Below are 25582 nucleotides of genomic sequence, written 5' to 3' on the forward strand. Positions count from 1 at the left end.
ACAACAAGCAAGTTTGGGGCTGTCCACATACCACGTGGACAACTTTAGGGGGGGTAGGGGGTACGAAAATGTCCACGATTGTCCACGGAGAGGGAGGAGGGGGTTCAGATAATGTCCACGTGGATACATAAAATGAATATTTTTGAAAATACATTAATATCCATAATCAATAAAGAATAAAATCTGCTCTGCATTTTTATCAAATTTCAATCTTGCCGCCCCTTGCGAGTACTCCGTATTTATCAATAAGAGACCATATTTTTTCATATTGTTGAACTGTTTCGCTGAAATGTGTATTTTGAGAGTAACGCACATGAACTGAGAGTGATGGATTTATTTACATTGGCAGAAGAGGATCATACATTCCGCCAGGACGAAGATACCACCAAAGTATGTTATGGCGGATTTACATTAGGGAGATCTATAGCTATAGATGGATTTATTCACGTGAAAAAAGGTGTAAACAGATGAGAATAAATATGATACACTTATTCGAGGTATATATAACTTGAATAAATTCACCATATGTAAACGCTTGTGAATTTCTCACTGGAGAGAAATCACTAAAGTTGGATGCAGTTCTACTTCAGGTGAATAAATTCACCGAAAATATGAATATATTCATTATAGAAGTTCACGCTAGTGTAAACGGTTGATGCGATTTCTATAAATCTACAATATATCGGTTCCATACTTTTGCGTCTTGTGTCTGGTGAGATTGGAAAGGAATTCCGTTTAATGTGCTTCTACAGAGCTTCGATAGATTCTAACAAGAACTGCTTATAACTAAACGAAACTAAAGTCCAGAATAAACTAACATAATTCATTCAGGACAATGTCAATCTTCCTTCTCTTTGACAACCTGGCCGAAAATGTTAGGTTTGCCTGAGAAGAGCTATTTCACTCGCCATCATCACCAGATATTGCACTTTCCGGTTATCAATTTTTCAGGCCACTTTTCTTGAGCGCAATAATTTCGGCCCATTGGGTAGCATGGAAAAGAACCTTGTCCAGTTTTTTTACGAGAAACCAAACAAGTGTTGGGAGGTTGGGTTTTGAAATTGCGGAAGGATCGATTCAGCAATACCTTACACTGTGTAAACTAGGCATAAGAATTAACCAATCAATATTAAAAAAAAAACTTCGTAAAGAAACTCGATGTTTGGAAACCACATGAATTATAGTAAATTTTTGCTACATTTTGTAAATTTTGGACTGAATTTTCATCAGAAAATCGATCACGGTGTATAGAAATGGGTAAAATACGATATTGTTTGCAAAGATCATGGGATAAGCAAGACAAACCACTGCAAATAACATCAAAGCCAGGATTACACAAAAAGGGATGCGGTGTGTATGGTGGAACTGGAAGCGAATCTCCGATTATGAGGAGTTACATGGCCAAAAGGTTAATTCCGTGTTGTACGGTTCACAACTGGATAGATTTCACGAGGCGATTATGGAAGAAACCACCAGAATCGATCAACAGAAAAGTGTCACATAGATTTTTGATGACGCTCCAAAAAATTAGGGCGATTAGTTGGGAATTTTTGATGCATCCATGGTTTATCCCAGACCTTGCAAACATAATTGCGATCTATTAAGAAATGATCGAGATATAAGCGTCCGAAATTTTTAGACGTAGTCCTACATAAAAAAAACATTCAGAAATTAAACAGAAAAACGCGAATACTTTTTAAATGACCCAATACATTCGAATAATTGTGTGTTTGTAAGAATGATACTTTGGATTTTTTTCCCTTAAAGTCGGCACGAATTCGGGAACAACCTAATATTTTCCAAGTCTTACGAGGTTGAACAGAAAAATCATTGGTAGATGAAGCCAGCGATCACGATACAGGTTTATTGTTCATTTGAGCCGCCATTTGTGTGTTAAACAAACTAACACTACATAATTTAACACGACATTCTTATAACTTGAACATCATGATGATACCGATATCGATTTTTTATCACTGCTGCTTTGTCTTGCGATTCCAATAACGATTTCGTAATGAAGCCCTAGATTTCATTGTCTGATTTTTTTTTGAAAACATATAACAGTTCGGCTGAAAAGTAACACAGTAAAACGATTTGCAACTTTTCGATACCATTTTTATAGTAATCTTTCGGTTTTTCCTCAAAATAGGCCTCGGTTTCGGTAATCACTTCATCATCGGTCTTAAATTTCTTGCCAGCGTACATTCTCTTCAGGTCTGCGAACAGAAAATAGTCGCTGGGGGCCAGATCTAGAGAATACGGTGAATGCGGAAGCAATTCGAAGCCCAATTCATGCAATGTTGCCATAGTTTTCATTCGTTTGTGATTTTTCAATTTTTTCACAATAATAAAAGTTGCTTCACTCTCAATGCTGTAACTCACGAACCAATCGACCGATTGCTGTCAAATTTTGACACGTATCCATGATGGTGCTTTGTGATTGTCAAGTATATTTTTGCAAGAGGTTCCATCTAGACGTCAACCTTATGAATTTTTCAGCCGAACTGTTACAGCTCAACCAAATAAATAAAATTGGCAAATAATTGTATATGATTATAAAGAATGATAATAAGAATAAGAAAAAAAAAGAATTCCCGAGAATAGATTCTCAAGTGATTTTTTTATATGGATTTCAGCGGTAAAAACAACCTGACAGCATAAATGGAATTTAGAAGAAACTAAAGAGCGATACAAATAACTTCCCGGAGAATGCTGGATAGAGAATAAACGAATTTAAAATAAACCGCTATTATTATTTAAGCTAACATTGTTATCCATAAAACTATAGAACACAAAATAGAATCAATCCCAAAATGAAATTTAAGAGAGGTTCAATTTTATTTGGATTTTTTTAGAAATAATTGGTGTAATGTCCACAACAGGGGGAGAGGTATTGTAAATGACCACGTTTGTCTACGGAGGGGGAGGGGGGGGGTTCAAAAACACGATTTTTCTGTCCACGTGGTATGTGGACAGCCCCTTTCCAGTCAAAGTTATTAACTCAAGAGAAAGTCAATGAAAAGAATGTTTACCAAGTGTTTTGATTCGATTTGTTTATGCTACCCACCACTAACCGTCTATGGCGCTGCGCACAGTACAACTGTAGCCATGTACAGCGGTAAAATAGGTCGGTACAGGTACAGTGATTGTACCGAGTTGCTTGCATGATTCTAGCGCTGTACATGGTGACAGACATACAATTTTCGAAGTACAACGGTAGTACAGCTGTATGTCTGTCATAAGTATTACGCAGTTGTAACTTTGAGTGAGCTGTAAAACCCCGATGACGACTAACCATTGATGGAGCACCATCAGTATGAATGTTCTTCCATGAAATAGGTTTTTTGGTAAAAACATCGATCCATTCTCCTCTGGTCAGTCTTCATCAGGGCTTGGAAATATTGAACTCGTTAAGAAATATTGGAAATATATTTTTATCAACGTAACGCGTTTATTTCGTTTTTCGACACTGCTGTCATTCAAATCAAGGCTGCCATACTGCCAGGTGGGTCAAAATGTGAAAACCACTCTATAGCCATGAATTTACAGGATGAAATTAACACACTTCTAAAATAAAAAAAAAAAATGAATGAAAATTTACTTTTCTGTATCGAATATGTATTCTATGCAAAACGGTATTACGTTTTCTCGCAAATTGTGAAATAATATTGAACTGAAATTGTGTCTGTCGAGTTCTTGTAAATGTTGTGTTTTGTGAAATATATAGCCAAATGGTTAAGTAAGCGTCATGTTATAACGTAATAACGTAAGAATCTCCATTCAAATTTTAAGATTGCAAAACTGCCTTCTTTAAATTTTCGCGAATTTGACGATTATTTCGAGTTAAAAACGACTAGCGAATGGGCGCACCTTGTTCCACAGATCTGCCTTGAGCTCACCGAGTAGTTTGATACCAAGGGATTGCTAAGATGGCCGCCTTTCAGTAGCCAGCATAGAAAATCATGAGCATAGAAATCATAACCTAAAATTCAAAATGAAGTGCTCCGCGCGATTCTTCGGCTGTGATTTGAATTGCAAATCGCCAAGAAAGCTTCCGGATGGGTATCCAAACATCGCTTGCCAAAAAAAAAAACTATCCAATGTAATCAGATATTAACATATATGACTCCAAACATTAAACAATACGTGAGCCCCCTAAGCGCGAGCCCTGTTTTATGCTGCCTACGCTCAATTTGCATTGGTTGGGATAGGGTTGCCAGAGCCCCGTTTGATACAATATGGTGGAATTGACAGGTGGCTCGTAATTGACACTATCTAGAGAAGACATCTGAGGTTGGTGGAACGGTAGTGTTTGAATTTGTTATTAAATAGTTCCTAACGTTGTCATGGTTATGTTTCAATTCAACGAAGAAGGAAAACAAAAACGCAGCTGATTGCAACTCTAGCTGGACAACAACGATCTCAAAGTTGTAGCATGTAGATAACTTAGTATATGATTTTTGTTTGGCGAAATCAGTTCAAGATTACATGCAATCTGATAATTCAATGGTGGATGGAAGAACACCAAATTCGTTATTCGAAAAAACCGTGCCGAGCCGGAAGTGTGCGAGGTGGAAGCACCCGACATTCTCAACGCTGGCGAGTTTCGTGGACTCTGGATTAAGTGGATTGATTATGTGAGTTACTTCTCAACAACAAATATAATAGCAAAATGACTTATCTGTTACCTCTCATCTTTCTAGGTCATCACCGTCTGTATAGAAGGAGCTGTGACAGCTTTTCTATGTTACGAGAACCCTGATCCATTTCCAATCAATCGGTGTTTGCACCGGTTGGGGTGCCACTGGCTCGTGGATTATACTGAAGAACGAAGAAAAGCCATCAACACATATTTTAACAAGCTTTTTTTAATTGGTCGCGCTCGCCATTAAGGCGCAGTCATTCCGGGAAAGTTGATCGCCTCCCATGGAATGTGTCACGTTCCATGGGGTGATGCAGAGAATACAATTGCCGAATATGAAGTTTTATGTGATGCAACTGGTACCTTTGTTTCGGCCAGCGGAAGTAACGTCCCTCCGAATGCTATTCCGGCAGGAGAATATGAGGACGGAGAGCCACTGTTCGTCGGTCGTGTATCGCACGAGAGAACTCAAACGGTCGGTGAAGTGCAGCCGTCCAATGGCACTTGCTACGTTCCATACGGCGGACAGGAACTGGCATTCGACGATTATGATTGTTACATTATTACATTTAGCTATTAAACACACAGAACGATTCGTCATTCGGTACAAGTCACCACTGCAGCCTCAACACATTTGAAAAATCACACACAAAAATCAAGAATCTCGTGGGAAGCGAAGATCCTATTGACCGTACGTTATGGATGATATGTTTTATTCGGGATAATAGAAAGCTGTAATAAAGCTAGCAGTGTTTTTTTCAATAGTACATAGTTGAGATTTATTATTCCTTATAACACGCCTTGAACTCACTCAGAAATCACATAGCAAGCCCCAAAATACGTTTGTCCGGAGAAATTTCATTGACGAAAAAGCTTTAAAGTGTTTTAGTGTTGCTTAGATGCGTTCTATATTTGTACACAAATTCAAACATACGTGAGTAGCGCCTGAACGGCAATTTTGGCATTACGTTTTACCTTCCACTTCACTTTCCTTGGTTTGATAGTTTGGCAATGACAGCTAAATTTGCGACACATCTTGACTCGCGGATCATATCCTCTTGGCCGGGGCCTGGGTAAATGTGATACAATCATCAATATAATGACAGTAAACTCAAGCAATGAAAAATGCAACATCTACTTGAAAAAAAGGAAAAAATTCATTCAAAGTGATTTCTAAAACCGGACAAACCATTATCCTTTTTCGGACAAATCATGATCAGAGATGGACAAACCATGATCATAATTTCTTTTGAAGAAAATCGTTAAAAAACATAAAAAAATTGAACAATCAGAACGCCTTAGGTTGGGTTTAGACTAGTGATATATTCGTGTGAAGAAATATAATTAGATTTATAAAAATCGCATCAACCGTTTACACTAGCGCGAACTTATATAGTGAATATAATCATATTTTCGGTGGATTTATTCACCTGAAGTATAACTGCATCCAATTTTAGTGATTTCTCACCAGTGAGAAATTCACCAGCGTTTACATAGGCCTGAATTAATTCTATACATTCTACACATATATACCTCGAAGAAGTGTATCATAATATTCTCACTCGTTTACATCTATTTTCGGGTGAATAAATTCATCTATAGCTATAGATCTCCCTAATGTAAACTCAACATTAAGGTATTATTTCCTACAAACCCAAACTCGTCTTGATTACATGTGATTTCCATGAAGAAAAATCGATTTACATTTACTACTTGCGATTTACTACCAAAATCGGACAAACCAACATCATTTACCTTAAATACTTTTGAGATCAGAAAATGAACGGCACGTCTTTGAACTTCGTTTTACGAGTTAGGAAAAAGAAAAATATGAAACAAAGTGTCAATAAAATCGGATCGAATGGAGTACTCCAATTTTACCATGACAATGACCCAAAGCACCAGGCATTAAAGTTCGCACATGATTACCTTACAATTGCTCAAAAATTATTGATACTACCCTATAATCTCTCGACATCAATCCAAGTAAAAGCTATGTGAGTAATCTGAATAGCAAATCTATAAACCAATGGACTTCTAAAAATAACGATTTTAAAAACACTTGATGAATGAATGAATCGATGAATCGCATTGAATGTGTTGAAAAACAAAAACAGAAACAGGCCCTTTTGGAAAAGTATTATGTTGATTTGTTTACACAACAAATGTCAGAACAGAACCAAAAGCAACACAGTTTTGACAGTTTTGCCTGTATGTCTCACAAATCGTTGAAGAAATGTCGCAAATTTCGTTTGAGGTCACTTGCAATGGAACCGTGACCAGGCTTGAGGAGATAGTGAATGGAAACAAAATAGACGATCTGCTAGTATCGCTGAAAGCGATCAAAGATTCATCGAATGAAGCGCTAACCAAACTAGTTCTGCTGGAGAGTGACAAGAAGGCGCGACAAACCGTTGAGAAAGGTGCGTATGCATTGGCGCAGAGCGCATGATCCTGAAATGTACGCTTCAAGTTTGTTTTCCATTTCCAGATGCTATGGCCACGGACGATGCGAATGATGACGATGAGAAGAAGGAAGAGTCACACAAAAGGCTGAAAACGTAGCGTCATTTTTGTACTAATGACTGTTACATTTATATATGTTTGAACAAAAAATATGTTCATTGGTATAGTGTATTAATTTCATAAACCTCTTATCGAACAGATTGGTTGTTTTTTGACTCTTTAATCTGTAATTTCCAAACCCGAATGCTTCTGTCGTTCATACTTCAAGTCATTTCACTGCTATGCTGAATGTTCGCGCGCCCAACGGTATGCGCAAATGCACTACGAGCCGGGCTAAATGTTATCGTTTTTGGCCCAATCGACTCATCACGAGTGTGGCGATTGTAGTGTAAGTAGTGTAAGAATAGTAGAATTTTAATTCGACGATTAACGATTGTAGTGTAAGAATAGTAGAATTTGCATTGAAGTTGTGTTTCTTATCCCAGCTCACAGCTGCGAAACGCAAATAAGCTTCCCTCAGTTATTCCCTACAGTTTAAAATTTATTCATTTATTTGTCTTCGACACTTATTCTGTATTTCGATCGATCGTAGAAACATGTTATTTGCAAGTGGTTGAAAAATCTTGAACGAGAATTGTGTCTGAAAATAATCTGATATTATAATGATGAGTTTTGTTAGAAATACTAGGAATTTTATCGGAAAAGGTAAATTCAACGGGGTCGATTAGAAGATCAATCAATGAACAGTTCTTCGATTGGACCCATGAACTTGCTCATAGTAAGAAAACGTGAATGTTTGAAGGTATTGATAACAAAAAAACAAATGTTGGGCGGGACGAAATTTGGCGGGTCAGCTAGTAACGGATATTTTTTTTTGTGGGCTCGCTCAATCCGATTTATGTGCACTACATGGAACGGTGCCCTAACTTGTACTCCGTATTTTAACACACTACGCACCAGAGAGCAGTACAGCTTTTTCAAACAGCCTACCATGGAATATGCTTTCGCAGTGACTGAAGCGATGTGTTCCGCAAAATGTAGTTTACTGTCTACGAGAATCCCCAGATCATTTACGATACTCAAACGCTTTAAACTTGTTGTCGCGATTTTATAGTCGACGACAATCGGTGTTCATGAACGGCTGAATGGAATTACTCAACATTTGCTGACATTGACTTCCATCTAGTTTAAACTGCACCATTCCAGAATCATGTCGGTGTCCGATTGCTGCGCACAACAGTCTACAGGCGATGAAATACAATTTGAGATCGTCGGCATATATCAATTTCGGTGATTTCAGAACCATTCTGAGGAATTTTTGATTTTGTGTTGAAGAGTGAGCTGAAGAAATGGGACCAGGAGTCGGTGGCGAATTGATTGCCTGTATAATTTTAACCAGTCGAAAAAAATGTCACCGAGTATTAACGTTACTCTACTTATCCTTAATAAGAAATAACTCAGCACATTTACAGGTTTTAAAGTTTGATTCAGTTAGAATCCGAAATCACTATTTATTTTAGAACAGTGGTCGTAGTAGGCGTATCTTAAACCTTTTGACAGCAAATTGTTTGGAAAACCTCTATCCTCGATGCTAAAAATTTACGATGATCCATTTGGTTGTGTAGAAGTTGATCAGGAAGGAAGCTTAGAGACGAAAGTTGATTTTGGGCACCCACATCAAAAATTCGGCGTGTTCAAATACGAAAATCGCGAAATCGCTGAATCGACCGTGTATGTGTGGAAAGGTTTCCGTGAACGTACCTGTTGAATATTACATAGTAGCCAACCAATCACTGTCGATGTGTTGACAACCATCCTGGCAACCGCGCATGGATAAACCTGACAACCCAAGCAACCACCGCTATAAAAAGATGACACCAATGCTTTTCGATTCATTTTGACCAATTTCAACCTTCCTCCTATAGCTACCTCACCCAGAACCAAAATTAGACCCTGGAACCAATCTCCTCCTAAAATTGATCTTTCCCTATTGAATCAAGTTAAAGGCAAGGTTGGCTACGGAATTAACAGTGAATGTACAAGTATCTGTTCTTCTTTACCTTCATGTTGTTCCATCTTCAGTGCGGAAGCCTACGCTCTCTTGAAGGCCTCTGCTCTTAACCCTCCCCAGATTGGAAAACCAGTAGTTATCTTCAGCGATTCAGCAAGCTGTCTACAAGAGCTGAAATCCCCTTCCGCCAAACTCCCCTGGCTTCTCACCTCTGAGATTTTCGTATTAGAGAGAAATGTTTATTTCCACGTCACTCTGGAACTCTCGGTAATGAGGAAGCCGACAGACTGGCGGGTTTAGGTCGGAACTGTGATATTGAGACGGTCACTGTGCCTTCTATGGATGCTATCCGTTTGACCAAAAATGCCGTAAGAGAATCGTGGGACTCGAAATGGTTCAGCAGGCATAACACTGCCTTGCGGCGAATCAAACCACTTACATCTGGTTGACCTGACAATCCCGTTCCACGATCTCGTCGAATCCTTTCCCGCCTTCGCATTGGACACACAAACTTTACCAACAATTTCCTTAGCACAAAACAAGATCCCCCCAACTGCATCACTTGCGGTGTAGCCCTATCCATTCCTCACATAATAACATAGTGCAAAGCCTATGACAACGAACGTTCGGCCAACGATTTGAACTTCTCCCTGGAGTGAGTACTATCCCCACCATTCGAAAATAAAGTGATCCGATTCCTGAATGTAAACGGCATGTTCGACAAGATATAATTATTTCAACAGGGACGAATGACCATCGAGTTAAAGTACCTTAAAACCAAAAACTGAACTGAACTTTTCGATTCATTCTGTATTTGGAAGTAATAGAATAAAGAACTCCTAAACTAATACAAAAGCCGTCTTTATCTAGAACTGAAGAATACAACAGTACTATTGTTGTTCGGATAGATCAGAGGATGCGTCTTAGTGGAACTTACGATCGGAAGCTGAGGTTAAAGATATTGAGAAAAGTTAAGGCAAACCCGGGACTCTTAGACTACGACAACGTCAAAAAACACAGCTCTAAAAGAGGTACTATCCGGAAAATCAGTGCGCGAGAATATTATCGTAATTTTCGTACCTGCAAGTAATCAAATAATACAATGAAGTAAAATCTGGTGGGCAAAAGATGCGCTCGAAAGTTGTACAACAAGGTTTTGACGGAGAATGAAGGATGCAGAAAATCAAGGTTCTCGTCACATACAAGACAGTGTACGAAAATGTATAGCGAGGAGTGCCTGCGATAGCATCTCATTCCGTTTATTATGGCTCACAATGGTTCGGCGAAGTTTTGGTTAGATTTGGCAAGTTTCCACTACAGTCGAGAAATGCTTCAGTGGGGTCGATTACATTGAAAAAGTCCTCAATCCTGCCAAATGACACAAATTCCGCCCAATCGAAAAATATTAGGCAATTTTCAAGCGGAAATTGATGAAGGTTGCCAAAATGACTCGGGATGCTGCAGACATGAAGAGATCGTGGAATAAAATGGCCAGTGAGGTCTCCAACAGAGAGTCCAAACTCTGTTGAGGGTATCCGAAGAAAAGTACAAAAATTCATCAAAACTGTAACGAAATCATTTTTTCAATGTTTTTTCCTGAAAAATACAAAATAAATCATCTGCATTTTGACATAAAATACATATTATGTACCTTTAACCAATCCCGAGATACAACTTGTTTTGTGCTTCCGGTAGCTAATAATAGCTTATAATGCTTTATAATGGGACACAGTCTGATCGAATAACATCTTCGAAACCTAGGTTTCATACAAGATGATATTTTTCAATTGTGCAATGCTGAGAGTTAAGCCTCGGAGCATTTGCTCCGCAATCGCGGAGCTCTAACAAGACGCAGACTTCAACATCTTGATAGGACTACTCTAGAGCCCGAGGAAGTTTGAATCGTGTCGCCGATCAAGGATCATAATTTTTTTTAGACAAGTTATTCCTGATTGACGTCCATCTCGCTATAGCTTTCAGTCTACACCTTCCTCAATAAGCAGTAGGTAAGCTTGAAGTGCAGTATTAAAAACTGCGGCATACCACAACATTTCAAACAATGGAGGTAGTGTTTCATACCTAACAGTGAAAAAAGCTGTTTCAAGTACAACTAGTTCACACGAGATTAAAATTAAAATTTTTGTACTTTGCTAGTCACTATTGCCACAATTTTTGCATTTTTTTGGGTAGCGCGAGGATCTCCATGGGAAAAATTGGTCATCTTTTAGGACAGAGGAAGTAACATTCAGTGTCTATCGACTATCTCTGCATATGACTTAATTGGTCCTCTGATATTTATCATCGAAAACCAATGTACCACCGGTAATCGACGTAAAAGTCAGTATCAAATGCTCTACCTCATGATGGTGTTATGAAGGCTGTTGTCTTCATTTTCCTATGACTGCCTTTTGATTGATATATTAGCGACAAACGCACAGTGAGGGTGTAGTGTGACACATATAGTTATAATCGTGTAGTGTACACCACTACATATGCATAAAAATATATTTTGTTCGACAGCCAGCGAAATCGATTAGTCTAGCCTATTAATGATTATTTCAGTTTGCCGATGGGTATTGAACCTCTCTTGTTGGTCGATGTTGATGACATCGCCGATAACCTTTTTGGTGTTTTTGGACATAAGTCGCACTGACGCCGTCGTTATTGGTATAACATGTGGATGATAGCACTGAAAATCATTTCTAGCAAGCCATGCGTATGGGCGATTTTGAGGCCCTGAATTCTGCTGTAAATCTGGTTGTGCATGTTGTATTTATGGATGACCTTCAGAGTCTAACACCCAACGTGGAGAGGACCAACCAGGCAGTTATGTTAAAGGGTTTCTCCTAATATGAAATACACATGTTGTTGGATACCGCCAAACATGAGGGATAAACAGAACCTGTTACCTGGGATGGATACAGTGTTTTTGACTGGTTCGCTAAATTAATCATTAGCCAGAAAACATGAAAAGTGAAATGATCGAGGAAACCATCTATATGGACATGATCGTAATTGCATGACTAAAATTTAAAGCAAGTTCAAGGAATTTCTCATTATCTTCAATCGAAACGCAACGTACGCTTTCATATTATTGCACATTTCTCCGGTAATTCACTGTTCCAAGAAAGAGGGAATACAATAGGAAAGTGCACGCGACACCGCAGCGCGCGTTCTTGTGTGAGTATGTGTTTTGTGTCATAGCTTGTTCTTGCATTTGTTATAAATATAAAAATGTGTTTCATTCGTCCATACCTTGCCTTCCGGATCGCACCTATCGCAATCGATAGGCGCTCACCACATTTTCTACAGACTATTCCTTTACGCAATTTGTTCTTGATTCGTTTGTTTCAGTTACTCAGACTTTCTTACTTCACCAATAATGACTTGGAGCTTTACACTTATGTATATGGTTACATTATAACATTCAATTATTTTTAGCTTATCTTAACACTAGTTTCTGTTGACGCTAATTAGCTGCGGTTGTTCTCCGAGTTGGTTGCATGGGAGAGACGACATTTGTTTGGGATACTCTTGCGGATATTCTAGCCTGAAGACATGAATGTTCCTTGAAGAAGTTACAACGTACTTTATAACGTAATTTTATAATTTTATAATTTCTAGAGTATAATGTTTGTTTTCCTTCCTGACGTATAATTTTTCAGTGACCAAAAAAATCAGCAGATTAGCGGTATAATTATCATTTCGCAATGCTGAAAAATAATCATCCTCAAAGACGGATGAAGAATACTGTAAAGAAAATGTTTTTGAGTTCCCGTGATCACGAGTCTGTAAACTGATATTTGCAACCTGGCTTCTAATTCCGGAACAAAATTTCAGCTTAACACCTACATATCCCGCCAATACGACGACATTATGCAATGCATTTTTTTACTAATATAAAAGTGCGGTAGCAAACGTTTGAGCTATGTCAAAAGTTTAATTCTTCTCTTAGTATCCATAAAATATATACAAACGTTATGTCTAGTTTATAATCTTTATATCCTATTGCTCAATGTAAAAGTTTTCCCATTTTTCCTCTATCTTGTATGAAAATGTATTTGTTCTGTCTTCGTAAGAGGACACATATCGCTATCATAGTGTAAACAAAGTACGAAGCACCCATGAAGAAATGCTGAAATAATGACACTACAATCCCTAGTCCGATCAAAACAACCAAAATACGCAACATATATGCAAATATATACAACCGAAAGCACTTAAAAATAATCAACAACTTAATAAACATATAATCGTAGAAAAAAAAAGAAAAAAAAAAACGGTTCAAAGATGTTTGGGATAACAACAAAACATAGTGATAAAGTGACGGGGTTGAATGGTGAACATTACGTTTACGTTTGTAAAGGTATTCAATTACTACTTCTCAAAAATGTGAAATCTCACTTATTACGTTTATTTTTTTTTTGGATTTTGATTATTCCGATACCTGGGTCAGAAGAGGGTGAACTGTGCCGACGGAGCCACCATTTGCTCAGTTGGTGATGAATTAGGTTTTCGTTCGCTTGCTAAGTACCACCGTCTGTCGTACGCTAGAGAGTAGGAAAGATTGTAGTTTGCTTGACCGTGAGTGTTCTCTAAAACTGCTTCGACAAATACTCTCGTTTTCTTTGATGTGATTCTGTGATTTTTTCTAAATCTTTGTACGTCATTGATTCAATTTGTTGTTAAAACTGATGATCTTCGAAATGATTCGAGCTATGATAGATGACTATCGCCATTCTGTTTCTGTTTCGCGATTATTTCTCAGGTGGAAACATACCTATATTTGTTTTAAGAATGATAAATTAGGATTATACCCAAAAAAACCATATATTTCAATGGAGCACCGCGGCAGTCTCGAGCCTGTGAGCAATCGTTTCTCATTGGTTAATGGCTATGGTAATTTAATTGTGCTAGTATTCAGCATTAGCTAAATTTACTTTCGTTGGATTTAATTGTTCATAGTAAAACAGAGCCGTGTGTTCAACTTTTCGCTAGTCAAAAAAAGAGTAGCCAATGAATTTCCAGTTTTCAAATGCTAAATTTTCTGACTTGTACTATCATAGGTGTATTTCTGGTTATCAATACAACCATCATGACAAAGAAACCCGTCCACTTTTGGAGCTGTTGGGAGGGATTAATAACGGGACTGAGAATTATTATTTATTGAAAATGCTCTATGATTATATTCATTTATTCATTTGATATTCGTATCAGTAGAAAAAGAAGAGTACAGTTGAAATGATAACGTGGAGAATTAATTTCTATGGATTAATTAGAATCTTTGAAAAAGAATACTAGGGGAACCGCGGGTAAAACGGATAGTGGGGGTATGATGGACAGGTGGTTGATTTGTATAGTTGCATTCTTCTTGAATGGCATTAACGTTCCCTGTGGAACTTTTGCCGGCTCAACGTATGTATTAACTAGCGTCATTTATTAATACTTAGTTTAGATTTCTTATACCAAATGACACGCCTTGAATGTATTCCGAGGGGAAAGCTCTAGAATACGCGTGACCACAGTGCAAGTCGAAAGAAATTTCTCTGACGAAAAATCCCCCGGCCAGAACGGGAATCGGACCCGAACACCCGGCATGATAATGTGAGACGCTAACCACTCGGCCACGGGCGCATAATTGCATTATGAATTTCAAATTCCCGCAAATTTCTTCTACATACTATTCTAGAATATTTAAACCATCTTTTGACAATGAATACTGATCAAAAGCGAAATAGGGAAACAAAAACCGAAAATCAAACATGATTCCGTGTATGGATGTAATTTCTACGGCTACGATATTAAGCATTTTGAGTGGTTTAATTGCAAAATTTAATTCGCTGATGGTTATATTTTGGTTTGTGAGTTGAAAGAGAAGCGATATTAGGTATGTACGGAAAAGCAAATTCATTCGTAAGTGGTAAATTTAAATTATTGAAATAATTGCACTGGTGGAGTTGAAATGGACAGTCACATCCATAATCACATCCAATACACGATGGAAAGTGAAGGGAAGAATATTAAACTCTTTTTTATATTGCTTTCTCGTTTTTGTTCTATTTCAGTTACTGGACGCACACACTGAGAGAGAGCGAAATTATTCCTCTCGCGAGCGATAAATTTCTACACTTAGAAAAATCCTTGGTCGAAAACTACCAAATACATTTGGTAATGCAAAATTAGTAGAATGTACAAATTTTTTGTACATATTGTTAACAAACCCGCATCCCTACCAGAGATTAGTATATTTTACTCGATAACATTAGTAAGCTTGGATATTGTCATATCTGAAAACTGGTGAGAAAAGCGCGTATTAACCATTTTCATTGTTCCCATAAGGCAATACGGAAGTATAATAAGGATATAATTCTGATACGTGCATTTTCGGCGAGAAAATGTAGCCGATATTGGGCTTCCGAATCATGGTTCTGCTTGACATATGTGTTTATTAGTACGGTCGAAAATGACTATAGATTGGTAGTATTTACCAAAAAATTCGTTATATATACTAATTATTTCTCTCAGTGTACGCTTCGTATATTATTGATCTGTCCATATCCCCCCCACTACATGTCCATTATACCCGCATCGATAAAAATGTTCTACTTTTCGGCTTGTTTTAATTTCAGTAAAAACATGAAAAATCACATTTTTATAAAACATTTGGTCAATTACTTCGAAAACCAATATATTGAACTGTAAGAAACTGCTTTAAAGATTAAAACATGAGTTTCCAAAGATACAATTGAAGTTTTCCTTAACATGTCCGCCTTACCCCCATCTGCCCTACATTCTCTTCTTAAGGGGGTGTTCTAATGTAGAGATATGAATTTGGGACGTTTTTTCGAGCTACGTAAAAATGAAACAAAGAATATTTTCAGTGTCATACTTAGAATAGTTGCAAGCTGTTGAAGTAAGGGGAATTGAAAAAAAAAGTTGTACCATGGCGTACCCGATTCCAGCCCTTCTGGTTATCTGAAACAAAAAAAAATCGAACAGATTCTGACTCAGTAACTACCGCATGAACCTCGGACATGTTAAAAACATGTATTTTGACAAAATGGCGGACGTTTGAAGAAAAAAATGCTTTTTCTTACGTTTCCTGATTTTTTAAAAATAGTAAAATTGAAAAGTTATCATTATTATTATCATAGATAGATGCACGCGCATTGTATTCTTTGACATGGATCGGTTCAGTAGAATTTGGGTCATCAGTGCGGTGAAAATTCAGTCTCAATCGAAAGAAATCGACGAAAATAATAAAGAACACCATTTGTCATCAAAGAAAGCATTGCTTGATCGCTTAAATTTGGCTAACCTTGTCAACTAAGATCCGAAAGGGTTCATTGTCAGACGAACGCAATTGCTTCTCATTTGAATGTGATGAATGTATTTGGTCGAATGAATTCATTCTCACAAGCTCGGCTTTCCGCATTGAAACATGATTTCAGTTTATTCACTGTTATTTAAGCACGGCATTTACAGAGCAGGCGATGGGAGAGCATTTTCTAATGCCCCTCACTCATGTGTTGGCATCACACTCTCACAGTAATGCGAGGAGCGTAAGAATGAAAGAGATACAAAAATCACTCTCGCCAGTTGTTCTTCAGTTTTTGTTTGAGAACAAACCAAAGCGTTGTCGGGTGTCAATTGAGTGTCGGTCACTAGTTCAATTGATAGGGACATTTGAGATTTACGATCTCAAATAACGGCATGACAAGCGGCTTGAATGAAGGTGCGTTTATTCAATCGAATGGAAGGGATACAGTGAGAAGTAACCAACGAGCCCGACGATATTTGTGTGAAACGAAGTGTTGTCATCAACAAGTGTTGATGGTATTTGTCGTTCGAATTAAAATGAATGAATTGATTATTTTCAGCACTGCTTGGGATATCGTGTACGCCAGTTTGGAAAAACATGTTTCGAAAAAAACAAGTTTGAAATTCATTGTTATGTCCATAACAGGTTAAAAGCCGTATCACTAAAATGACTCTAACTCGGTAAATAATAGGATTTTCGAAAATTCCTTTCTAGGTTATATTCTTGAATGCCTAAACTCAGAAATATAAAGAAAATTTGTTTTGATTATTTTCAAATTTCTAGACTAGAATACTGCCTTATGCGTTGAAACCTTTGCAATCAACGAGTATATAAGTGAGCAAAAACGACGTTCAGCAGAAGTTGCAAATTAGGGTTTGATCAAAATGAGGGTGGTCTGGTGAGAACACGCTGTTCCAATGAACTTTTACGGTCCACATATTTGTAGACATCTGGATTGATTTGTCACTGATTGACTAAATACATTGTTTTAAGAGACGTACAGCTTAAGCGGGATAAGTATAGTTAGTGGGTCTTCGTCCCGTCCTTGGTTCGCTAGCTTGTCGCTAATTTCGGAAATAAAATTCCCGCATTCCCGCTAGTGAATTCAGCAGAGTACAAAACTTCTACCCGTTATTACACACTTAATTACTTAAATCCATAAATGAGTAAATTTTCCATTTTGAAAGATGTTTGAGCATCTGGGCCGAGTCGGTTGGAATGCGCTTCGCGCTGTACCATGTAAAAGATGGCTCTTTTATCCGCATTGATGGCATGCTGCCGAGAATCAATCTGGTGATGTTAGATTCAAGGAGGAGGCGCCAGGTGTCCATTATTGGTCTATCGTCGTCTCCTTTGATTCGACATACATCTAATTTGGAATCGGGAGAACTACCTTCGTCCTAAAATGTTCCACTTACCCACATCTTATTGTATAACTTTGGGAGTCTGCTGTCTCATCTCTTGGAAAAGAACCCCTTCGTCGATCCAGAACCCATATCAGCTCATCCATTCATACTTCCATGGATGGATTGTCAACTTCTTCAGGCTTGTCTCAACCACAGTTTCTGGCGAGCATACTGTGTGGTGCGATCGTTAGGTGCTGGACCGCTAGCAATACCCTAGCATAAATTTCGAAACTCGTCCGACTTTAACACATTTCTATTATGAGAAACCAACATGTTGACAGTTTCAAATCATGAAAAGTATTCACACACCATTACCTACATAACATTACATAGTATTACCTATAGGAATAGTTTCGAAAGGTTGTCCAAACTATCTGCAAGAATTTCCGATCTTCGAAAGAGAAGAGAATCTATGTGGACTTCATTTTCGTATTCAGCGCCGTTCTTCCAGGCTTCTGTTAAGTATACAGTTGGAATGCTTTCCTGAGATATCCGATGTGTCACCGATAGCCACCGAAAATCCTATCAAGCCAAGATTTTCAGCATGATTCCTAGGTGAACGGTATGGAGCACACCCAACAACATTTTCCTCAAATCACGCTTCTAATGAAATGTTTTATATTTTTCATCTTGTACAGTTTCTGGACAACAAGATCAAACAAACTTACTCACTCGATTCCGAAATTTGTGTCCACGGTTTCTCACAAGAATTTGCTTCTAATACACCAGAGAGTGTGTTTCGACCAGCCGTGTGCTATGATTGATGCTAGGATCGTCAGCAAAATCTCAAGCAGAACTGTCAGTGGGATACCCAATTCATATGAAAACAAAGGGAAAATGTCAGTGGGATACCCGATATGTTGGCTCCTGTCAGTTCAATGGGGGTTCTCTAAAGACGTCACCCACCTGGTTTCGACTTTAACTCCATCTTCTCCAATTACCTCGTTCGCCCGAATCTTATTCTTTTTTTATACCCACTGGATTTCGATATGAATACCATTTTTGCGGGGCTGATGTTCAGTATCCTGGTAAAATGCCCAACCATCGCACTCGTCCAGCATTGACGACTGGATGCAGGGTTCGTCGTAGAGCTACGCCAGTTCGTGGTTCAACCAAACTGCTTGTTTCCTGTACACCGCCGCATATTGTTCTGAGCACTCGGCGTTCGAAAACACCATGTCTAGAGAAATTCTCTCACGATCAGCCGCTCTCACTTCGGCTGGAAAACTTTTCCATAAAGATTTCTTAAATGGGGATCAACAAGGGTGGGGTCTGCCTCACGCCTGTCTCCTTGTTAGGGGCGTTGTCCCGAAAACGTCCTGCTGGCAGGGTACGACTCTAAAATACCTTGTCACCCTACAGTATCCCGGACAAAGGATTCACACCCAGAAAATGAAGCTTAGATCAAGAAGTCATTAGAATGCAATCGCCAGAGTAGGGTCCACGAACTGGAGCTGGTCCTGGACCAAGCGTAAGAGCGCGCGACTACGCCTACCAGAATTGTTGCGATTGCCAGACGACAGTCGTCTACACTTGTACCACTAGACGACGGATCATGTTGACACACGAAATGAACAGATTCGTAATCCGCGCCTATTACATCTGCACTTCTTTAGAGACGGGCATGAGCGGTTGCCTTCGAATACTCACAATGTTCGAGGAACTGTATCCAGAGTTCGTCAGGAGGCTTGATCAAAACCCACTAAACGCAAGACATAGAGTGATTATACGCAACCATATGCTCGAAAATCGACGAGAACAAACAGCAGGCCCAGAGGAAACTAAGCTCCAGGAACAACAGAACAAGCGATGTGTCGAGGCGAAGTTCAGTACGGTTAAGCAACTCACTCGCGAGTGGGACAGGCTGACAAGAACAGTGAATATTACGAACGAGCGACCGCTTGAAAAGATGCCAGTTATCATCGTCGGAGAGAACAATGTAGTACTACATGGGCTGAATCTAACCGTAATACTACATGGGCTGAAAAGTCCCGGTATTTTTAATGAAAAAATAGTTTTTCGGGCAAAGCTGTATTTATTTCTCAACATAGTTTCCTTCGAGAGCAATACACTTGGTATAGCGAGTTTCCAACATTTCGATTCCCTTTCTGTAGTAAGTAACACCTAAGTATAAGTTCTTCACACATAACTCAGTGCCACTCTACAGACTGCCTATTGGACTCAGGAACAGGGCCCGAAATCTTCGAAGGTGAAAAATGAAGACCGACTCTACTCTCAGTAGCTTCGCATCGACTAGAACTGCTTCAGCAATCGCCCACAACAAAAAGTGACTTGACTAGAAAATGAATTGACTAGCGAGGATGACTGGTGAACTAGTCCAGTCAGTGATTATTTTAAGTGACTCGACTATTGACTACAAATTTGCCTCTTCATTCAACTGACTTCAATCCACACTTCCATTTCCTCCTGACACTAATTTTATACCCGCCTACGCAATCTTATTTTACGTCCATATAAAGAGGAACGAAAACTTGATTTCTGATGCAGAAAAGTAGTAATCTCATCAATGGACGGTTTATTGTCTACCCGTCGTGAACTCAAACCAACGAACTTAGACATTTATCAAGTATGTTGTAAAGGTCCTCGCGTTAGTATTAGTAAATAACGTGCAAAATAGTGCATACACACTACACGCTATTTTATACGTGTGAGTAATTTTCGTGTAGGATACAAAAAAAATCTAGCTCACCTGTAGCGTATGTCAACTCAAACTCGAACTCAAGCATCGATGCATGATACGTACATGGGAGAGAGAAAGAGAGGAAAGAAGGGAAGTCACTACAAAATGCAATGAGGACAATTGGACTGGGAAGAATGAAATGATATAGTCGAGACGGTAAAGGGATATAGCGACTAAACGCCCGACTATTTAGTTGTTTTGGCGGAGAAACTGTGTGAAGAAGGCAAAAGTCATTACAAACTGAATACGGATATAGTCAGTCAGATAGTCAGCTGACTATCCTTAGTTGACTACGACTATGCAGAGTCCTGCTCAGGAGTGTGGTAATGGATCCACGTTTCATCCATTCTCACAAAACGTCGAAAGAAGTCCACACGATTACGCTTCAACAACGCTAAACCGGCTGTGGAATCATTAAGGCGCCGCTGTTTTTGGTCAACGGTCAGCCACCGCGGCACCCATCGCGCGGATTGTTTTTTCATGTTCAAAATTTCGTGCAAAATGTATCACACTCGATCTTTTAAAATATCAACGGCCTCAGCTAACTCGCGTAACTTCACTTCACGATCGTTTAAAATGAGTCGATGCACTTGTCTCACGATTTCTGGATTCGTAGCCTCTTTTAGCCTTCCAGTGCGATGTGTATCTGCGGTGCTTGTGTGGCCCATTTTAAATTCACCAAACCACCGATAAACTGTTGTTCTCGAAGGAGCAGAAGTTGAATAACATTTCGTCAACCTCTGCATTGATTGTTCAGGAGTTTTTTTCCATCTAAGTACAATGTTTGATCAAAATACGATATTCCTCTTTTTCATTTTTTATACGAATGCTCAGGTAGTAACACTTAAACAACTGTAGTTTGTGAACAAATAAACGAAATGTCATGAAACTTCACACATGAATTAGTGTAAGATGAAGCTCTCGAAATGAAACTTGTTTATTTTTAGTGGCGCCATCTGTTGAAAAATCCCGGGACTTTTCAGCCCATGTAGTGCAAAGAAAGCTGAGTGCTTCAACAAGGTGCGAACAATATAACACCATCGCAGAAGAGCGCAAGGATCCAAGAAAAATACGTATTGCTGCAAATACCAGGCCATCATCTACGGAGCCATAGTCGGACAAGCGTTTTACAACTAGCGGAACCCCAGTATGGCCTATATCGACTATAGTGCCACATGATTCGTCGTCGAGCAATCGGGTATGAATTCGGTCTGATAACTATCCACAAATGATCTTATATTGGCGATAGACAGCTAAATAGGACCTGGGATAGTTTATTCGGAACTCTTCGGCATTTCTCTCCAGGGCTAGACGAATCCAATTGACTAGGAAATAATGTTTACAAGTTTATAGGTGCAGATTTCAACAGGCGATCACAGAGAGTTTAACCGTTGAAAGATTGACATGTGAAACACGCTTCTCTTTCGAAGATTTCTCTTCTTCTGAAGAACATACCCTATTCAAATGTCCTTTATAATTACCACTTTTGTGGGTATACATTTTATATTAACATTTCTTTAAGTTGCGGTTGTACGTTTATGCTAAAATGTATATTTTGCATTTTGGTCTACAAACTCCCCATCAATTGCTCTTTGGGTCGAGAGCACCAATCGATTATAGGTTCGCACTCGCCTTTTTTGGCTTCCAAAACATTTCTTTCACGGAAAATAACGACATCGGTGTAAACCGCATCCTTATTGATAAGCCTTGAAAATCTTTCCTAGCGCTTCCCATAAAATGGTCAGAAATCTCGAACATTGAGCACCCGGATTTATGACAAAGTTTGTCGGGGATTCGTTTCTCCATCCCGTCACCAGAATGTAGTGCATTGGTGAATAAGTTATATGGCAGCGAATACTGAAGAAACGTATTTTATTCGAGAACATCTTAATAACTGAATAGAAAATGGTTTGTCTAGGCGACGAAGATTGGTAGGTATGTGATCATCTTCGTTTTCGCCGTTAGTCGCTCCTTACAACACTAATAGTGGCTTGGTTGCTAAGCCACAATGCCGTTGCGATCTTGAGAAATATAGGAGTTCTTAATTTGAAAAAATATATAATAATGTAGTTGATAAAACTGCAAACTCTTCCGTTTCGAATACATCAAAGAGCAAAAAAATCTACAAAAGGAATTACTGTTTTGCAGCAGACTCTGGAATGGAATGGTTTCGAGCAAGATTTGAAAACCCCATATAAATAGCTTTTATCACCACTTTAAACGATTGCTTGAGGCTGACATGTCCAAATATAAACTACGTACCGGTGAGTGTTCAATTATTTCTATATATGCCTAATATTTCATAAATTCCCGCTCCCCAATAAATATCTCATTACGTACATTCATATACATAAGATGTCACAACGGATTGTTGATGAACTCATTCTGTTATGCCCAATGGCATATGGCGCGCCCAATATCCCTTCGAGAAAGCAACTATCTCAAGTCCTGAAATAATTATACGAAACGAAAAGCAGTTCCATACCTCAAATCAAATCTTAAACCGATACACCTTCCGGTATGTGTCTAAACGTCGTGACTTAGCAGCGGTACGTCATGGTGTTTCCTGTTGAGAGTGGTACAAGGAAACAGCCACATCGCCGGATGACCCCGACCGCAAACTTCTGCCAGCAGAGCCATTTTCGGTCGGTGGCTTCGATAGGGTCCCTTCTGCTGAACGGCTTCCACTGCTGTTTCGTCGTACAGAATCGCGTGCATCTGGTCCACCATAATGGCTATCACAAACAATCCGAACAGGGCCGACTCCAGCAGCAACAGGACACTATGCAGCATCCGGCTTTGGGTCTCCGGGACGGTTGTGGAGCAATTCTCGCACGGATATACCCAGGAAGCAATTATCAAGAAGATGGAGTACAGAGCTAGCGCGCACACGTACATCAAAAACTGGAGGAAGTACTTCTGATTCCGCTCGCCGACACAGTTGTTTATCCAGGGACAGTGGTGGTCCATTCGGCGGATGCAGCGCTTGCAGATTCGGCAATGGTGCGCCCGAGGAGGACGATATGTCTCGCAGCGTGTACAAACGGTCCACTCTTCGTGCTCGCGGTTATAATTTCGCTCCGAATGGAGATCCGAGAAGTCGATCCTTGTCTGTGGCAATGGAACCGTCCCCGGGTCAAGTAGTACCGCTTTCAAGTGGGCCATAGCTAGCAGGAATACGATAGTGTTGAAAGCAACCACATGAAATGGGGCCCAAAGGCTGAAATGTTATAAACAAATCAAAATTTCAAGAAAAGGCTTTTATATTTCACTGCGCTTCAAAACGAATGACACTTTCATTTGCCATTTTATCGTTTCCGTTTTATCGCATATTCGTGCGGCGAGCATTATGGAAATTCCATTAATATTATTTCATAATGCATCTGTGTTCTCCCCCTACTCACCTATTTTGCATCGTCTGCAGGATTATCCATCGAGTCACCACATAGTCGGCATATATCACCGCCAAGTAGGTCACCAATACGCAAACAATTCCGCAAGGATCTTTGACGAAACCCATTTTGCAGTATTGTCTCGGACAAATATTTGTCTTCCTCCGATGTTCGAGCGAATTATTTGACTTTGTGAAGAATGGCTCCGGGAGTCATTCGACTTTTTATTCCGATGATTTTTTTGTGGTAACCGAGAGTATCTCAGCACGATTTCAAAAGATGTTAGGTCAAAGAAACGCTTTTGCAATAAATCTTCTTCGTTCGACTGCTTGTGCCAATTCTACTATACCCACTTATTGCCTATTATCTTCAAGGAAGTTGTTATACTATACTTCCACCATTTGGGGGAATTTGGATTTTTCTACCAATCTATCAATGCACCTCCAGCAGAAGCAAAAATTTTTCACGCATTTTGTCTGGGCTTATTCATTTGGTTTCGCCCAAAGGTTATATTTCGCACTTCCCAGCTCACAATCGGTGCACTTAGAAGGTTGCAACAGTACGAAAGAAGTAATGGATACGGCTTTTCGAAAAATTTTCACCTTTTTCCAAGTGAAACATAATCAGCAATCACACGACCGAGTTCAACATTACTACAATACTCGAACAGTTCAGAAGTGTACACAAATAGCAAAATGGAGAAGTGTTGCCAAATTTTCACACGATTTTTTTAAATATTATTATCGAAAATGTCGATAATTCACTCACCCATTCAAATATAATCCTCTTACAATAACTTTTCATATTTAATCTCACTCGGTCAACATCAGATAGCAGCAAACTTTGAAAAAAATGTTGGGGATACGAAATAACTAGCAACAGTGCAGCGGTGCACTTTCAAAGCAAGGCGTTGTACTATAAGTGGACCGCAAAACATCCTTCTGCACTGTTATGATTCGACAATAAAGCGCGAGCAGCTATTTTTCCAACAAATGCATTTGTCACCAAAGATACGACTTGTTTTGTAAACAAATTTGTTTTTTCACGAGCAATGACCGAACAGCAATTTTGACATTGCGGTCCACCTATAGTACAACGTCTTGGTGTCACCAACCCCAGCCGGGTGACGTCTTTAGAGAACCCCCATTGAACTGACAGGAGCCAATATATTGGGTATCCCACTGACATTTTCCCTTTGTTTTCATATGAATTGGGTATCCCACTGACAGTTCTGCTTGAGATTTTGCTAACGATCCTAGCATCAATCATAGCACCCGGCTGACCAACCCGAATTGACAGCACAACATTATTTGAATTCCAGGTAGAGTCTCAAAATAAAATATGAAAAATAGTAAATGTTGGGTTATCTGAAATGATCGTGCTGCCACTGATGAAGACGCTGATCAAAATTAGTGCTCGATAGCTTAGCTACGTAATAACTTGGTTACGTAAATCGTCCTGATGTATGGATTTAACACAATTTGTACGAGTTGACTCGAAAAATCGTATGAAGGGTGTAATGGTCGATATTTAGCCTAAATTTGACGCATCGCGAAAATCCGAGCTACTCGGTTAGCGAAAACCTTAAAACTGGTCATATCAACAGTCGCTAATACAATAAAAGTGTTCGGAGAACGTTTGTT

The 25582-nt window shown here is 39.0% G+C and overlaps 1 protein-coding gene and 1 pseudogene across 3 annotated transcripts; one reads left to right on the forward strand and one right to left on the reverse strand.

Moving 5' to 3' along the window:
• The first annotated feature begins 4505 nt into the window (after nt 1-4505).
• Nucleotides 4506-5409, forward strand: LOC129773203 (uncharacterized; annotated as a pseudogene).
• Nucleotides 5410-12205: 6796 nt separating this feature from the next.
• LOC129776049 (palmitoyltransferase ZDHHC3-A) lies at nt 12206-24625 on the reverse strand. Of its 3 annotated transcripts, none has more exons than XR_008743052.1 (3): nt 23952-24624; nt 22810-23767; nt 12206-13899 (listed from the first exon to the last, which is right to left on the reverse strand). XR_008743052.1 is itself a non-coding variant. In XM_055781427.1 (3 exons), exons 1-2 carry the CDS (start codon nt 24065-24067, stop codon nt 23074-23076), a joined length of 810 nt encoding a protein of 269 aa, XP_055637402.1. In that variant the 5' UTR covers nt 24068-24625; the 3' UTR covers nt 12206-13899; nt 23033-23073. The 3 variants fall into 3 exon arrangements, 2 of the variants coding, with proteins under 2 accessions (XP_055637402.1, XP_055637401.1); XM_055781427.1 differs by having other exon boundaries at nt 23033-23767; nt 23952-24625; XM_055781426.1 differs by having other exon boundaries at nt 12206-23767.
• Between the last annotated feature and the right edge of the window lie 957 nt (nt 24626-25582).

This window comes from Toxorhynchites rutilus, chromosome 3 (assembly GCF_029784135.1).
Source record: "Toxorhynchites rutilus septentrionalis strain SRP chromosome 3, ASM2978413v1, whole genome shotgun sequence".
In the NCBI taxonomy this organism is placed as follows: Eukaryota; Metazoa; Arthropoda; class Insecta; order Diptera; family Culicidae; genus Toxorhynchites; species Toxorhynchites rutilus.